The following is an 18,194-nucleotide window of genomic DNA, read 5'->3' on the forward strand; positions in this document are numbered from 1 at the left end:
GAAAACGAAAATAAAAATATTGTTAAAATATAAATAGGGCCTATATTACAACAAAAAAACAAAACTGTAACACAGTATCTTTATAGAACATCCAGTGGACCAACATAGGGGACAAAATGAACCTTGTCCTGGTTGATAAAGAAAGGTTTGCAGCATGCAAGCCCCAACTTGCTTAAATGCAGACTTGTTAAAGCAGGGAGCCACACCAGGTTCTAAATCCAGAATGAAACAGGCAGTAACCTCGGTCTTTCAGGAGATGTTATTTATGATTATTGTTTCCAGTTGCTTCTGATCTCACTGGCCGCTCCGGTCCTTCCCCTCCCGAGAGCATCGGCTCAGTGAGGTGACCCGGCCCGGCAGGACCGTCATGACCCAATCCAGGAGACGGGGGATTCCCCAGACCGGCCAGGGTGTCAGGACGACAGTCGACCAGGACATTCAGAAGGTTTTAGAGAAGTATCTCTGCCGATTATGTTTTGGTTGAATGTTGAAAGTTAGTGTAACCGACATGACGCTATATTGTGCAAACAGTGAAATATATTTTGGAGCAACCTCTGTCCAACTAGAATGACCAATGCATTTTAAAAAAGAAGCAGTATACATTGTACCTACAAACATGATTTTTGATGACTACAACTTGGAACCATCAGAATATTCAGGGAAAGTAACCGTGTGAAATATATGTGAAAACATAGATATATTACATATAAATACTGCAGGATTGTCACGAGCTGGTTAGAAGAACAGGAGAGGATGTTCAAACCAGCACGTCCTGTTGTTGTTAATGGATTTGCAACAGTGGTTGAAAACACCACAAACTGCAACCGCTTTCACTTCTTTTAAACATCCTTTCTGAGAACTTTGCAATTTCGTGTTAATAACCGACCCCAGTTCCCGTCTGAATGCTTACATCGCTTCAAAAGCCTTTATCGCTGTGACCCACATACACACCACATTTCCATCCAGAAAAGTTAAACAACTATCAAAAAGTGACCTTTATTTCAATCGCTTTGTGCATTGTGAAACAATCCTATGGTCCGCTCGTGCTCCCCACTGGAAGTCCTTTCTGGTTCCTGTGGCCGGCAGCATTGCATATCTTACGTCGGCAAACTACATTTGACCCCAGCGAGTCAGCAGCTGGTGTAGCACATCACACTCTGTGTTCTAGCCGCTAGAGCTACATAGAATATAAGTACTGTAGGCTAGGACTCAGGTACTAGGAAGTAGCGCTCTGCAGTCTAGAAGTTGTACTAATATATATTAGTCTAGAAGTTATACTAATATATATTCGTTTAGGATTTTATATATTAGTCTAGAAGTTGTACTAATATATATTCATTAGGAGTTATACTTATCCATATACAAGTACCATATATATATTTATATACAAGATCCATACACAAAGTATAAAAATATTTCAATTATTTTTGTGATATATAATAGATTATATTGATTATATAATATTGCAGCTATTTTCAAGGCATAATGAACCAATCACTGAGCTAAACTAAGATGATCAAACTCCTACGACAGAACCTGTTATCATATTTACCATACCCAAATCCCAAATTTACATCCCTCTTCAGTCCATTAACACTGTGCACCAAGTCAGACTTCACTTGATATATAGTTATACTATCCATAATCAAATCAAAAGAATAAACTGCGAAGCTGATAGAAGAAGTCTTCCTTGTTCCCGCTGGGCGGGCAGCCGCCATTCATAAAGTCCCACGCACAGCGCTTACAGTAGTTGTAGAAGTGTTCCTCGGCCTTCCTCAGGATGCTGTCCAGGTCCAGCGTTCCCTGGAGGCTGCAACACAGGAAGGCCACCTTAAAGTGCTATTCCTGCAAACTCACCGACGCTCCACGCAAATTAGGATCCCTGGAAGGAGGGATCCCTCACTCTGCGTTCCTTCTCAAGGTTCCTTCCTTGCTAATTAAGGGAAGTTTCTCTTGCCCCCTGGGTAAGCTAGGTACAGGGCGGTGTCATAAATAAGTGGCCTGTTATCAGTGTTGTGCCTGAATGCGTTCATTGAACGATAGTTCATGAACTCGTTCGTATTTTCGGCGAACGTGAACTGAACGTACTGTATTACTGCCTAATGAACGTTACTGTGGACTCGTTCATTCTGGTGTCTGTGAACGGCATGCCCCCACGGTTTAACTTCGTTCAATTGGGGGGGTATTTGTTTATCAACACGGCGGATGCGCGCGCAGAATGAGAACATTTATTTGACCGGTTGCCATGGTTATGTTATGCCCTTTGAGACTACCTGTGAATAAGGGCTTTCAAAATAAAATTGAGTTTAATTACATTTACAGTTTAGGGGACTTTGCTGACACTTTTATCCAAAGCGACTTACAACCATTCATGCAATATCAATGGCCTTATTTCAAACAGGATCATTCACTTTGCAATATCAATATCTAGTCGGTTGCTTTACGATTAGTTTTGAAACATCTCACAACAGCAGTAAGGCTCAGATGACAACATAGATAAATACTGCTGGATTCTCATGAGAGGATGTTCAAACCAAGACGGGTGTGGAAAGTGCAAAAACTTGCACTTTCCACACTCATGTTTGTGGGTTTTCACAACACGATTTCATTGTGGATCTTCATTGTGATTTCGTTTTAATAACCGTCCCTTTGCTAATTAAGGGAAGTTTCTCTTGCCCTCTATGGGACTAGGGCCGGGGGGTGTCCTACATAAATGGCCTGTTAAACCCTTTGAGACTGTACCTGGGAATAAGGGCATCACAAATACAGCTCCAGGAGGGTTAGGGTTAGGGTTTGTCTTGGAGTTATATTTATGTATAATAGTTTAGGGTTAGGGTTAGGGCTCCACGGCGAGGAGGAGCCGGTGATCGAACTAGCAACCCTCCGTTTACCAGTCAACACGAATTGAATTGAATGAGGCTGCGCTCACACACACACACACACACTCACACACACACACACACACACACACACACACACACACACACACACAGGGACGGACCGTGTGGTGAACTGGATGAGCTGCCCGTCGTCACGGCAACGGAGCAGAGCGTCACGGTGGTCGATAAGGATGGTGGCGCAGATGAAGAGCTCAAAGGTGAAGGCCGCGTTGACGGCTCTGGGCGCCGGTGCCGGGGCGGTGTCCTCTGCAAGGGGGGGGGGGGGGGAGAGACACACGGTGAGGCGGCGCCCGGGCAATCGGCTCCTGGTCCTAGCACTAGGGGGCGGAGTCCCAGCTCCATGACAATATGTGGGGGAGAGCCCTGGAAGTCGCTCCGGATCAGAGTGTCCGCTAAGCGACTCAATAGACGGTATTATACGAGACAATGGGGACACACAAATCAAAGAGGCGGAGAGTGCGGTCAATCCTCTCTACAGACCGCCAGTCGCCAGTGCAGCTCGAACACAGCCCCTCTTGTGTTCTCCCGTGATTTCCTACGTGACCATGTTATTCATTGATTTAATACATTAAAGTTCACATTTGGGGTAAACGTTACAACACTTGAGGGGCGAGGATGAGGAGGACTGAAGAGGGACCCGGCGGAGGTTAACCGGGTCTAGAGTCGTGAGCTGCACCTGGGCTGTGTTTCTGGGCCAGCCGCTCCCGGTGGCGGGCGCGGTCCACCTGCTGCGAGATGAGCTCCAGGTGGTCGCAGCTCAGGACCTCAAACAGACGCAGGGCATCCCCGTGCTCAAACTCCCTCTGAAAGCCCAGCAGCAGCCATCTGAGAGAAGGACACACGCACGCACGCACGCACACACACAGGGTTGACCGAAAGGTTGCTAGTTCAATCCCCAGCTCCTCCTAGCTGAGTGTCGATGTGTCCCTGAGCAAGACACTTAACCCTAACTGCTCCTGACGAGCTGGCTGTCGCCTTGCATGGTTGACTCTGCCGTCATTGTGAAAATGTGTGTATTGACCGATGTAAGTCGCTTAGGATAAAAGCGTCAAAATGCCAAATGCCCTAATTCTAATTGCAATTGGGTTAGGGTCAGGGGTAAGGAGTTAGGGGTAGTGGTTAGGATTTGGGGTTCAAGGCTGTGAGTGAACAATACCTGTGACAGAATGTAAAGCTCTCCTTGCCTTCTGTGACCAAGTGGTCATGGAGCTGAGGGTCCAGTTCCCTCAGGAGAGCTGCTGCCAGCTCTAGAACACATCCAGAACACACAGGAAGAACTCTTTCACTGCTCCAGAACACATCCAGAACACAAAGGAAGAACTCTTTCACTGCTCTAGAACACATCCAGAACACACAGGAAGAACTCTTTCACTGCTCCAGAACAAACAGGAAGAACTCTTTCACTGCTCTAGAACACATCCAGAACACACAGGAAGAACTCTTTCACTGCTCTAGAACACGTCCAGAACACACAGGAAGAACTCTTTCACTGCTCTAGAACACATCCAGAACACACAGGAAGAACTCTTTCACTGCTCCAGAACACACAGGAAGAACTCTTTCACTGCTCTAGAACACGTCCAGAACCCACAGGAATAACTCTTTCACTGCTCCAGAACACACAGGAAGAACTCTTTCACTGCTCCAGAACACATCCAGAACACACAGGAAGAACTCTTTCACTGCTCTAGAACACATCCAGAACACACAGGAAGAACTCTTTCACTGCTCCAGAACACATCCAGAACACACAGGAAGAACTCTTTCACTGCTCCAGAACACATCCAGAACTAGGCCTGCACGATATGAGGAAAATCTGCGATGTGCGATACCATTGTTCAATATTGCGATGAGATATGACTTGCGATAAATAAACAAATATTGAAGTGTGCATATTAGCTATACAGTTCCTGTCTTTCTGCTATAATAGGTACACTGCTAACATAGACCCCAAACATTGAATAGCCTATGCCCACTGAATAAAGAAATGAAATAAATTATTTTATTTAACTTTTATTGAACAAAGTGCACAACATGAACACCCAACAAAGTTTAATTTCCCCTGCTCTATTTAAAATATTTTCTTCTAAACTGAACAAAAACATTGAACTCTTGAAATAAAAAAATATCTGGGGGAAAACAACTTAAATAATTAAATAAATATAAATTAAACATGGGCATGGCAATTTAAAATAACTAATGTCTCCCATTACAATCATCAAGGCCCTCGACTCCGCCCAACAAGGTGCAGAGATCTATAGTATGCGGGGGAAAATTGAAATAACTAAATCAAGATACAATCAGGAAAAAAAAAATCTACCCCTTATGGCAAGTTATTCTTTAGGGCAAGTTCTTGGCCAAGAAAACCAGCATGTTGACTTTGCTGGGTTTCAAACATGCACGTTGACATGTTACCACATTCCCTGATGTGCTGAATAGCCTCTCAGAGGGTGAACTAGTGGCAGGTATACAAAGATACCTCCGAGCTAGTTTGCTCAGCTTTGAGTAGGTGACCTGGTGGAGTTTCCACCAAGCCAAAGGGTCTGCCTCACTGTCAATGGTGGGGGACAGCAAGTAGCTGTTAAGTTCAGCTTCAAGAGCTTGCTCCAGCTGCATGGAAGATGCGGTGGGAGTGGTGGGGCCTGGACTTGTTTTGAGCAAACTGCCCAATGATCGCTTTGCCTTCTTGTTGCTGGGTGGATCCATGCTTTGGGCCTCAGTGTTGTCAGAAGGTGTTCCCTCCTAAAACAGAGAGACAATTAAGAATACATAGAAAAATACACATGTTCCATTCACATTCAGATAATGCACCATCTGATTACAGTATGTGACATCTTGTATCCCACCAGTGCTCATGTCAAATGTATAACCCAATTACCTTCCGTGCTGTTTCTTTCATTTCTGACATCACCCTGGTCTTGATGTCTTGGACTTTTTCGCTGCTGATGTAGCTGACCTTGAACCTGGGGTCCATGAAGGATGCAGTGTCCAGAAGTTCTTGTGTTGCTGGGTCATCATACTTTGTATTCATGTAATCCAGGATTTTCACTTTAATGGTCTTGGTTAAATTGGTGTCATCTTCCTTTTCTGCAAGAACTGATGTATTCAAGAGATGAAGGACTGGTTTCACATATGAAACACTCACATAGCTTTCCCCGGAAAGAGCATCAGTAAATACTTGCAAAGGGTGTAATGCCAGGTTTACAGACTCCAGTACATCCAGGTCCTGCCAGGAGGGAACCAGATGCCGTGTTTTTCGGTCTGCCGAGAGGACATTAGATATGGCTTGCCGCTGCTCCAAGATCCTCTCCATCATCTTTTGCCTCGAGCCCCACCTAGTTGGGCATTCTGTGATGAGTGAGTCCTCTGGGAGGTTGTGCTCCTGTTGTGCTTCTTTCAGTGCCATCTTCTGCTTCCAGCTGTGGGAGAAATGTTCCACCAATTTTTTACAAAGCCCAGCAGCACGGGCAATGCGGCTGTCATCTTTAACAGCATTTTCTGGAAAGACAGGAAAACACATGAAAAAAATATTAAAACCTACCAGTAATCATTTTAGCCTAACTGCAAAATCTAACAATTTTGTAATAATTACAAAGAAATAATTCAGAGACTGCATAATTAACTACAATTATTACAAAGTAATAATTCAGGGACTACATACTAGTTAACTACAGTAATTACAAAGTAATGATTCAGGGACTAGACAGACTACCATTATGTGGCATGTAGTAGTAGTTTAACTTGTAGGCATGAGCTCAAAATCAATAGGTTACAAAACAATAGACACAGAGGTTCTCAAAAAACAAAAAACAATATAAAATAATAACAATAAATAACAAAAAAAATAATAAAACAATAATATTACAAAATAAGACGGCAATAGATAACAATAATGCCACGTAAAGCAAATGTACTATTAATTTACACTTACCGATGGCAAGATGCAGCCTGTGGCCAAAACACTGAAGTCTGACCCAGTGGTTGAGTTCGGTGGCCTTCACAACGTTTGACCCGTTGTCGGTGGTGATGCAAGCTAGCTGCTCTTCCCGCAAATTCCAGCTGGTCAAAGCCTCACGTAGTCCACACGCAATGTTTTCCCCAGTGTGTTCTCCGGGGAAGTAGGCTGTCTGTAGACATCGCGTTTTCAGTTCAAAGTCTTGATCCAGGAAGTGTACAGTGAGGCTGATGTAGGGCTCTGTCGTTCGACTGGACCAAAGATCTGTGGTACAGGCGTAGTGTTCAATTTGACCCAGTTCCGATTCCACTGTCTTCCTGCATGTGTCGTACATTTTTGGAATGGCGACTTGGGAAAAATAATTGCGTGATGGAATGCTGTATCTTCGGTCCAGTTTCCTTATCAGACTCACAAAACCATCTTTGGTCACTGTGTTTATAGGCATCATGTCCTTGGCTTAGCCAAATAACGAGTTATGGCCTCTGTTATTTCTCCGTGGCGTTTGGATGTTTTCTCGTAAGGAGTCACGCACGCAAAACTCTGAGAAATGGACTGTTGCAAGGTTTTAGATTTGCTGCTACTCAACGTTTTTGGTTTTGTAGTTTGGCTAGCTTTGAATTGTTCGTGTAGTTCTTTATGGTTGTGTTGCAGGTGGTGATGGAGGTTTGTTGTGTTTCCTCTGGAAGTTGCCACAGCTGTTCGGCATGTTTTACACAGTACCTGTGTTTGTAACACGTCGTCGCTACGGAATCCAAAATAACTCCAAATTGCAGAAGTGCAGTTCTTTTTCACCACAAGGTCTTCGTCAACCACATTTTCCTCGCTATTCTCTCCTTTCTCCGCCATCGTGTTACATAGCCTCGCAGTCGCCACAAAATTAACACCAATTAATTTGAGGGTGGCTCCGGAACACATAGGACCCGGGGACGCTGCCGGCGCCGACGGCTAGCTGTTGCTTCATCTGATTGGCCAAATGGTGTGAATGCATGGCGCATGTATCCAGGGCTCCATCTGATAGGTCAAATGTTCGCATGCTGGGTGTGAATACATGGCGTGTGTAAATAAAATGATTTTTATTCATCGCGTTTCAGGCATCTTTTCCGATGTGTTAACCGCGCATGTTCATATCGCGATGACGATGAAAATACGATTTATCGGTCAGCCCGAACACACAGGAAGAACTCTTTCACTGCTCCAGAACACATCCAGAACACACAGGAAGAACTCTTTCACTGCTCCAGAACCAGAGGCGTCGTCAGCCCCTTTTTACTGGGGCACGTGCCCCAGTAAAAGTCTCCAGTGCCCCAGTAAAATTCCATTGATCATTATTAAATTCATCTGCAGAAGCGCCGCTCTCGCTATGGAATCGGCAGGATTCATCAAGTGCATCTCCTGCTGCCTCTGGAGTCTTCAGTCGAGCCTGCCTCTTACCAGCCAATCAAAAAACGAAAGGGGCTACATAAAAGCCAATCAGAAAATACCCCTACTGTATCTGGGTAAGATTTAACGCAACAACCAATGAAAAAAATCAGTTATTTACGGATTCGTCAACGTGACTCTTCTGAATGTTTCAGTGGTAAAGTGTGTAAAGTATGACCAAGTGTTTCTTTCTGTTCAATAGTCTAGATAGAACTTTATCAATCCCCTGTAGGAGAAATTTGTTAATAAAACAATAATGGTAAAAAAAATAAGGAATCTCCCACTTCCGCTTAATTTAAGGAAGTTCTCTCCAGTCACGCTGAAACTAGTTTGCTAGTAGTAGCGCTTTAATTTGCAGCGTAAGAGAATTCTGAGAAATCTGAATGCTGACAAAATTCTCAGAATTCTGACACTGCAATTTATTTGCACGCTACGACTAGTGAACTACTTTAAAAAAAAAACTCGACACTGCGACCAGGCGACAAATGACTGGGGAGAACCTTCTTAAATGAACCTTTAATGCTGGATTTAATTATCAGAATTCGGATTTTATCCAAGTATTCTGACTTTATTATCAGAATGCTGAATTTTATCTCACAATTCAGAGTTAATTAGCCTATTCGATTTCTGAATTAAAATTCTTGTGATGAATAATCTAGATTTGTACGGTCGATGTGCAGCACTTTAATTCCCGTCAACTTTGTTTTCTAACACCAGCATTTCCACAACTATGCTCATGTTCGTGACTGCTATACAAAACCATTTATAGTGCATCTATTTTTCGGCTGGGTAGTGATAGTCGCCCTAAATGCAGCTTTAATTTGGGCTCTGATTCTGAATAAATGCCGCTGCTGAACTGTGTGAATAAATAAAGGGAACTGAAATCTAAAGAAGACGTGTGGTTTTGATGTACCGTGAATTCCAGCTGAAAGTGGAACATTGCTATCAGGGGAAATTAATGAAACCTAGGCATATTGTAAGTAGCTTTCAATTCCTTGTTTTTTTGTTGATCATGTTTCGTTGGAAACCACGGGAGCTGGAAACAGCCCAGAGTAAGTCATCTCCTTTTTTAACGTTACAACAAATTCACAACTTGTTTGACACAAACAATGACAACTTGATTGCTGTTAAAGAATGTTGCCCATATAATTAGCACCAGTTTTTCAATACTGAGTGTCTGTAGCCTGTAGTTTTATAGCACACACACACACACGCACACACACACACACACACACACACACACACACACACACACACACACACACACACACACACACACACACACACACACACACACACACACACACGCACACACACACACACACCATGCGTGCACGCACACACGCGGAAAATGAATAATGAATGAAAAATTGTCTGTATTCAAAACTTGAAGTTTTAGTGGACAAAAACTTCCTTAACACAAAAAAGGAAATTATGGATATACAGGGTGTTTTTAACATACTGGATCCAACAATGTTCCCAACACTGACACAGATAATTCAGATCATTGCACTCACAATTCCTGTAAACAGTTGTAGTTGTGAGCGCTCTTTCAGTGTGTCGAGAAGGCTCCACACCTGGCTTAGGTCAACCATGGGGCAAGGAAGGCTTCACCAACTTTCTCTTTTGTCCATTGAAAAGGAGCAACTATGCATGTGAGTCAAAGCCACGTTATTGACCGCTTTGCCACCATGAAGGCGCGGCGATACAGCTTAATAGTGAAAAAATTAGCATTTAAAAAGGCTCTATGCAGTAGTGTATGGCCTTATTTAGTTTAATTTAAGAGCTTTGATGGTTCTATAACATTTTCCAGGTTGATTGGTGGCAATGAGCCACCTCACCTTAAGTCAGAAATTCTATTAGTTTTAAACCCTGTTTCTTGCCTTTTTAGTACATGTCGTTCTGGCAAAATTATGCTGTTTCCACACAGCTTCTAAATAAATATAGATGTGTAGACTTCTCCTGATAAAGAGGTGAAGGTCATAAAGAGACTTTTTGTTTATTTGTCAGTTACCTTATTTGTAAATCTTTGAGATGTGTATGTGTTTAAATAAATATAATTGTACGGTACTCATGAATCCATCTTTGCGTCTTTACCTTTACCAGTGCTTTAATATAGCCTACAGTATGACAGTGACAATGGTTTTGAAGCTCGTACATAACCTTCTGTATTCATCTATTTCATATTGTGCACACGTAAAAAAAAAAATGTTGGCAGTTGGGGGCCTGTGCCCCAGTAAAACTCTAGGTCTAGCAACGCCCCTGTCCAGAACACATCCAGAACACACAGGAAGAACTCATTCACCTCTGAGTTCTACTCAGAATAAGCTTCTGAATTGTCTATACCATAAAGTCATACGGAAAAAATAAAGCTTACTAATATGCATCCTGCAATATCGTTCACCAGCTGTTGTTATTGTAATTTCTGCCTTTTCCCTTGAGCATGTGTGGATATATTCAATGTGTCACCACACCTATTTTTCTATGGAGGCCATCTGCTCTGAAGTCCTTGGAGAACTTCTCCATGCAGCAGGAGAAGCTCCAGAAGGTGTCAACCTCCGAGTCCAGGACCTCCAGGAAGCGGCTGCACAGGTCATTCATCCCCTGGGCGTAGCTGACCTCTGAACCCCGCCCAAACCACAGGTGAACACAACACAACACATAATGCGGTGGCATATCACAATCGGGCCACCATCTACCAGAGTTTGAATAGATGCCAAACTGCTGCAGCGTGCAGATGCAACTGCATTGAGCAATACAACGATTTCACAATCTAACGGTAGTGTTGCTGAGTAGTTGCAATATTTCTACAGCAGCTGTGGAAAATAGCAGAAGCAAGACCCAGCCTCGGCCACGAGAAATTGAATGTTATTGTTTTATCTCACCTGGATGAAAAGCAGCATAGGTGATTAGAATATCTCTCAACACCAGGAGATTTCCAGAACCTTCTCCCCTAGAAACCGATTGCAGAGTCAACACGGAAAAAACTCTCACATAAGAAGCAATGAGGCACATAGAAACGTATATAAATAAACATATACATACACGGGTGTGCACGCATCACTGAGGACAGGCTGGGACTTACAGGAAGTAGTCGAGGTCCCGGTCGGTTCGCGGCACGTCCTTATCAATGATCCTGATGGCCTCCTGCAGTTCATTCAGGTCAAAGGTCGTCCGCTCAAACAACACCTGCCGTCAGAGAAGAAGCCCTCTGGATACGTTGCATAAACTGGATTCATTGACCTAATGTTTGATAGCAATGGTGTGGGAGGCTCATGTAATAAGTAGTTAGCTAGTTAGGTCGGCAAAACGAGTTAAAATGCCTGCACTGTTCTGTTCTACGAATACCCTCAACGAACATAATGTACTTAAGGGAAATGACATGTGTAGACGTTCTCCCAGACCAACGAGTCAGACACATCCCAGAGTGCCAAAGCACGGTGAAAACATCAACAACAGACATGGTATTGACCTGGGCTTGGAGCTGCAGGAACGCCACCCTATCGCTGACCTCCCCCCGCTGCTCCTGGGCCTGCAGCAGGGCCTGCCGGCGCTCGTGGTACCGCACCGCCTCCTCCAACTCAGCTGTTTGAGTTTAATTCAGTATTAAACACATTATTAAATAGAGTTAGTATTGAATACAGTGAGTGTTTAATTCAGTATGAAATACAATATTAAATAGAGTTAGTATTGAATACAGTGAGTGTTTAATTCAGTATGAAATACAATATTAAGTACAGTTAGTATTGAATACAGTGAGTGTTCAATTCAGTATGAAATACAATATTAAATAGAGTTAGTATTAAATACTGTTAGTGTTTAATTTGGTATTCAATACATTATTAAATAGAGTTAGTATTGAATACAGTGAGTGTTTAATTCAGTATTAAATACATTATTAAGTACAGTTTGTGTATAATACAGTAATAATTAAAGTTAGTATTAAATGCAGCATTCAATTCAGTTAGTATTAAATACAGTTTGTGTACAGTATAGTATTAAACAGTACAAAACAGTACGAAAGTACAAAGCACAACCCTCATTTCGGGTGTTTTGTTTTGAGCTGGCTTGGGGTGGGGGGACACCAGCTCTGAGGGGAGCCTCCAAACACACACTGCGCTTTACCGTCGGTGCCGTTGAGTCGCAGGCGCACCGCCTCAGGAACCGACTGCCGCCACTTGCTCTTCATCACCTGGTAGCGCACCGCCATCTGCTGCACCAGGAGGGGGCGCTCGGCCGCCGTGGAGCTGCACGGGTACATGCCGAACAGGAAGCGCCACACCAGGCCGCGCTCCGCGGGAGAGACGCCCCCTGCAGGCAGAGAGAGGAACACACGCTGTTGGGATCCACGATGCAGAGCCACGTTCTTAAACGATGGTTCCACCTAGGGGTGGGACAAAGTATCGATAGGGTGATATATCGTCAGCCTCCTTCATATGATACTAGGATCGATACACTGGTCCCAAATATGGATTTAATATATCTATTCATTTGTTGGAATGTAAAAAAAAAAAAAAAAAGATTCGATATTTTTAATAAATTGGGAACTTCTAAGGAAGTTTAGACCATGAATAAAGACCGAAATCCAGCACTTCCCTTTTCACATTTATATTGCATTCATCGTTTGACATGTATCTTGAGGTTTCGTCATAGGATTGTTTAACAATATATTGTTTATCACAGAATCGCAATATTATCAGTATTGTTACCCTATGATTCCAACCCCTATCGCATACACAAGGGCTGTTATGATACTTTGTTACTTAGTGATCCTTGAGGTATCACATGCCACTGTGGGGAGTAATCAATTGCCTCTCATGACGGGGAACTTTGCACTGCGCGGTAAAAGATGGTTCCCTACATGCTGTTGGAGCTTAAGCTGGCTGCGGTGGAAGAATGTGGGCCTGGGATTGAGGGGCAAAGAAAGGGAGAAGGTCTTTGTTCCCGTCTCAATGACCACAGGGGATGGAGCCAATGTGATGCTGGGGTCGGAGCTTGCTGTCAGCTGGGGCCTTTGGGGCTTCTTTGAATATAATAAGGATGATATAAAAGGCTCTCGTATCAGAATGATTTGGTGGACTAGCTAGGAGGAACTGGATACTGGCCCAGGTTATTGTTGGACAGAATCATAGCCTGTGTTGTTTTGGTGCATAACATCTGTGCCAACAGAGACGGCCTAATGAATTATTGTGATACATTCCAGATGTACATTAAGTCCACATGTGGAGTTATTTCAAGGGAATTCAATAATAACTGTAATAAATACTGTATTCAATACTATATTGCACAAACTGAATTTATTACTAACTGTATTTAAGACTATTTGTATTTATTACTGTATTATTCACAAACTGTATTAATCCAAACTGTATTCGATACTAACTGTATTTAATAATGTATTTAATAGGGCATACCGCAGGGAACAGCTGTGTGTGTGTGTGTTTCTGTGTGTGTGTATGTATGTATGTATGTATGTATGTATGTATGTATGTATGTATGTATGTATGTATGTGTGTGTGTGCGTGCGTGCGTGGGTGCGTGGGTGTGTGTGTGTGTGTGTGTGTGTGTGTGTGTGTGTGTGTGTGTGTGTGTGTGTGTGTGTGTGGTATAACTACTGTACACAACGTGACCCAGAAGCCCTTCAGGAATAAAATCATACCCTTTGTCAATGGCTGATCCTCATAATAGTGTCTCTGTACAGAGCTCCTGACCTGGGGCTATATATACCACGGGGTCTCCTCGAATTTAGGACTTTTGACACGAGTTATTCCTCCTTCAGGGGCTTTGACACCCAAACATATAGGTCATTAGACTAAGCTTTGCCTTTTAAACTCTGATATTTACATTTTGGAATAATACACCACTCAAATGTAAGGGGGACTTTATATTTTTTATAATTGTCATGCATTCAAAAGTTTCAAAGAGGGAGGCCTATCAATCTATAGGGAGGAAATTAAACAACTATTTGAGGAAGAAAAAAAAAGGATTTACCATTTTTTAAGATGTGACTCCTCAGCCTTGACTCGTCGACCCGGCCCTCAGCATCCATGACACCGGGCAGGCTGAGGGGAGAGGTTGATGGAGCAGGCGGGCTGACAGCCTCCAGACCCCGCCGTGCAGAGCCTTCCGAAGGGGCGCTTGGGCTGCAGTCCGTTAGTCCGCACTCAGCTCTAGTCGAAGTATCCTCAGAGCTCAAGTCTGTAAATTCGTCGCTTTCTTCATTGTGCGCAGGTGAGAGGATCTGTAGGCCAGGTTGGGGGGGCTTTAGGTCAGGTAGGGGGACCTGTGGGTCGGAATGCCTTGGATCCATACTGCCAGCTCCGCGGGAGAAGGAAACGCAGCCAGGACGCAAGCAGTTCGCGACTCATTCTACGCTGTCTCCATAAAATACACATATAGTGGTTGTTGTTTAACCCTACGGCCTGAGGGTTCAGTCATCCGACCTGGAACTGTTTACAATAATGTGAAGTCATATGACATGACGTCGGTAGAGGGGGGGGGCTACATTCCAACTTTGGTTAAAGTTTTTACTTTTCTGATGATTTCTTGGCATCTGGCTCCATCTAGTAGTTGGATGCGGAACAAGCACTGCCACTACCTGGTCTGGAGTGCAGATCGTTATATCAATCTAGATTTTCTCAATTAAACCAGTAGACAGATCCCAGACTGGGATTGAGCCCTGTATGTCCTATGTTGATTCAATCAATATGATTCCTGAGACCCTATTCCTCTCGTTGCCAACATTTGTTCTATATAGATGCCTGTTCCACCACAGTCCCAATTCTCTTGCCAGATATTTTTAATATTTGGTTCTGAACCTTTATGTGCTTAATGATATCTGTATATCTATCTTCTGCCTTTAGATGGTCTGCTTGGTTAATATCTCCACATTATCGTCGACTCATACATGAGAAGCAAGTCGAAAACAAAAACATCCAAAGTCGAATTTCGAAGCATATAACGTTACAGCGTGTTAATCTTGTTAATCATCTTGTCTACATGATGATTAATTAGGGTATGCTTACCCCAAGGGGTACTTTGGGGTAGTTCAGGGGGTAGAAAAAAAGAAAAAGAAAAGATAGGTTGAATTGTAAATCTGAAAACAAGGGGAAGGGAGAATCTGTGAATAAGAAGCGCATCCAGAAACACCAAATGTCATCAGTTTGAGGAAGAATATATTTTATTGGGATTCCCCTCTATGCTCTTTCCCTCCACTGCAGTTTTGCATCGTGTTTTGAGGGGAAATTAGCCAACAGTTGATTGACGCACAGATCCATGTTTCTCACTCAATTGTGAGTAAGTGCAACCTTTTAATGTTCATGTTTACACTGCAAAATAGAGGGCAGTGGCGTAACTATCGGTAAGCAGGGTATGCGGGTGCGTACGGGCCCGGGCCAATCAAGGGGCCCCAAGGGCCCCCAAAAAAAAGGGCCCCCCCCCGTCAACAATCGCTCCGACCCCCCCCCCCCCCCCCCCCGTCAACAATCGTAACGGGGGGGGGCCCGCCTTGAACATCCTGCATACGGGCCCGTCGTTGCCTTGTTACGCCACTGGGCACAGACAAGGGTGGACTGGGACAAAAATTCAGCCCTGGCATTTTCTGTCCAGAACAGTCCACTACATTATCAGCACTAGGGGTGGGACGAGACAAACGGGAAGAACCCTGTATGTACTTGATTAAAACAATTGAATCAAGTACATGCATCAAAATAATAGTAGGCTACTACACTGTAACTTACAGTTGTTGCTTTTTTTTGTTTTTGTTTTTCAAGATTGTGTCTCTGGTGCTGCTGACAAGAAAGGTGTGAAACCCGAACAGGAAGTTAACATAGGCTACCTCCTGTGTGTGAAAATATTTTGTTGTAAGCCCAGCATTAGTTACAACCAGACTCGGACAATAATAACAAAATATCCTGACAAATAATCGAAATAGAAACGTATTACAGACAGTAGCAGCATTAGAGCTGAAACTCATTCGTTTTAACGGTGACTTGCACATGTATGTATACATGTGCACATACACGTATGTGAGAATGCATCTATTCAGACCTGTAATTCATGTCTTAGACATGTTCACACAGCTAAAGATATATTTTTTTCAATTCTCTATCTATGTTTATATTTAGGGCAATATATACATTGCCGTAAATATATGCCCTAAATATATAAAGAGACATTTATGAATTACCAATTGTCATTTTATCACATAGTATGTTTCTTCACATAAACCTTTAAACATACACATATTGCATTCCTCTCACCACACAAAATAGTCATCACCTCAGTAAACAATGAATGAATTGAAAGATTACAATAATTTCAATGGCAAATATTGCAAATTAAACGAATTATTTCTTATAGGTTTACTTGTATTTTGTGCTAAAATTCAAAGTATCTCATCTGTATTTACAATACAGCTTGATTCTGCATCTCTATTTACAGCTCACAACTAGCAGTCACAGCCCTTCAACTCTGGGCTAATATGTTGTCACAAATGTGCAGTTAATTAGGTCACATCACATTCAATCTAAAGGTTTTCTACTTTGTTTAGGACATGTCTCAAAATGTAGCCTAGCTAACCCCAGGCTAACGTTACTTAGCATATATGCCTGCCTCCACTCGCTCGTCTCCCGGCGCAGCAGCACCTGCTGGGTTGTTGACCCCGGCAGGCCGGCACCAAATAGGTCTGTCAATTTTGAACATTTAGTGGAGGTAGATTTGTGTCTTTATTATGCAATCAAACAGAATAGGTTTGGGAGCATAACTTTCCACACTGCAATCAAAAAATAGATTTGAGAGCAAAACTATCGACACTGCAATCAAAAAATGTTTTATTGCAAGTAAAATAAATGTGATCAAAAAAATATTAACGGGAATCCAAAAGTTTTGTTTGCAAATCCAAAAGCTTTGTTTGCGATTCCAAAAGTTTTGCGTGCGAATCCAAAAGTTTTGCTTCCGAATCCAAAAGCTTTGCTTGCTGTTGAGCTGAATGTCGTGGGCGGGACCTACAACGAAAGATGTAAGACACGTCTCTATTGGCCAGTCTCGATCGGAGTGCAGCTTGGCAACATCCACAGTTAGTAACGAGAGATCGTTGAACACAAATAGTCCTGTTAACTAGTAGCTACATGCACAACGTCATGCAAGCTAATAGGCAGCCTGGGCACGTAACGAACCTATGACTAGGTAATTGAGCTAAGCTAGCAGCTACAGGCTGACAAAATAATGTGTATTTTTTAACCCATTACAACATCCACAGATCGTTAAACGAAAGCAATACATGCACCAATTCAAACATAACATTCTTGCTATTACTATGACGGAAAACATACCTGCGCATTGACTTTCTGTCCTCTCAGCTCCCGAGTCCCGCTCTGTCTCACCATGGACTTCAAAACTCCCTCTCTCGTTACTAACTGTGGATGTTGCCAAGCTGTCACTCCGATCGAGACTGGCCAATAGAGACGTGTCTTACATCTTTCGGCGTAGGTCCCGCCCACGAGAACAGCAAGCAAAGCTTTTGGATTCGCAAGCAAAACTTTTGGATTCGCAAGCAAAACTTTTGGATTCCCATTAATACATTTTTTATCACATATATTTTACTTGCAATAAAACTTTTTTTGATTGCAATGTCCATAGTTTTGCTCTGAAATCTATTTTTTGATTGCAGTGTGGAAAGTTTTGCTCGCAAACCTATTTTGTTTGATTGCATAATAAAGACACAAATCTACCTCCATAGTTAAACAAATTATTAATGGGAATCCAAAAGTTTTGTTTGCAAATCTCCAACGTTTTTTTTGCAAATCAAAAAGTTTTATTTGCTAATCCAAAAGTTTTGTTTGCGAATCCAAAAGTTTTGCTTGCAAATCCAAAACTTATCACATTTATTTTACTTGCAATACATTTTTTTTTGATTGCAG

The 18,194-nt window shown here is 42.8% G+C and overlaps 3 protein-coding genes across 4 annotated transcripts in view; all 3 read right to left on the minus strand.

The window, feature by feature from the left end:
* The window catches only part of LOC115553277 (chymotrypsin-like protease CTRL-1), a 60,791-nt gene that overhangs the window by 16,641 nt on the left and 25,956 nt on the right, over window positions 1-18,194 (minus strand). The window lies entirely within an intron of this gene.
* Window positions 66-14,867, minus strand: si:dkey-238d18.4 (TBC1 domain family member 15). Of its 2 annotated transcripts, XM_030369396.1 has the most exons (10): window positions 14,266-14,863; window positions 12,400-12,585; window positions 11,747-11,859; window positions 11,360-11,463; window positions 11,160-11,227; window positions 10,749-10,895; window positions 4,057-4,147; window positions 3,577-3,725; window positions 3,002-3,146; window positions 66-1,810 (listed from the first exon to the last, which is right to left on the minus strand). In XM_030369396.1, exons 1-10 carry the CDS (start codon window positions 14,582-14,584, stop codon window positions 1,651-1,653), a joined length of 1,482 nt encoding a protein of 493 aa, XP_030225256.1. In that variant the 5' UTR covers window positions 14,585-14,863; the 3' UTR covers window positions 66-1,650. The 2 variants fall into 2 exon arrangements, with proteins under 2 accessions (XP_030225256.1, XP_030225257.1); XM_030369397.1 differs by lacking the exon at window positions 10,749-10,895 and having other exon boundaries at window positions 14,266-14,867.
* On the minus strand, window positions 4,898-7,775 carry LOC115553266 (zinc finger BED domain-containing protein 1). The gene is made up of 3 exons (XM_030369395.1): window positions 6,832-7,775; window positions 5,779-6,398; window positions 4,898-5,642 (listed from the first exon to the last, which is right to left on the minus strand). Exons 1-3 carry the CDS (start codon window positions 7,301-7,303, stop codon window positions 5,241-5,243), a joined length of 1,494 nt encoding a protein of 497 aa, XP_030225255.1. The 5' UTR covers window positions 7,304-7,775; the 3' UTR covers window positions 4,898-5,240.

The sequence above is a fragment of the Gadus morhua genome, chromosome 11 (assembly GCF_902167405.1).
Source record: "Gadus morhua chromosome 11, gadMor3.0, whole genome shotgun sequence".
In the NCBI taxonomy this organism is placed as follows: domain Eukaryota; kingdom Metazoa; phylum Chordata; class Actinopteri; order Gadiformes; family Gadidae; genus Gadus; species Gadus morhua.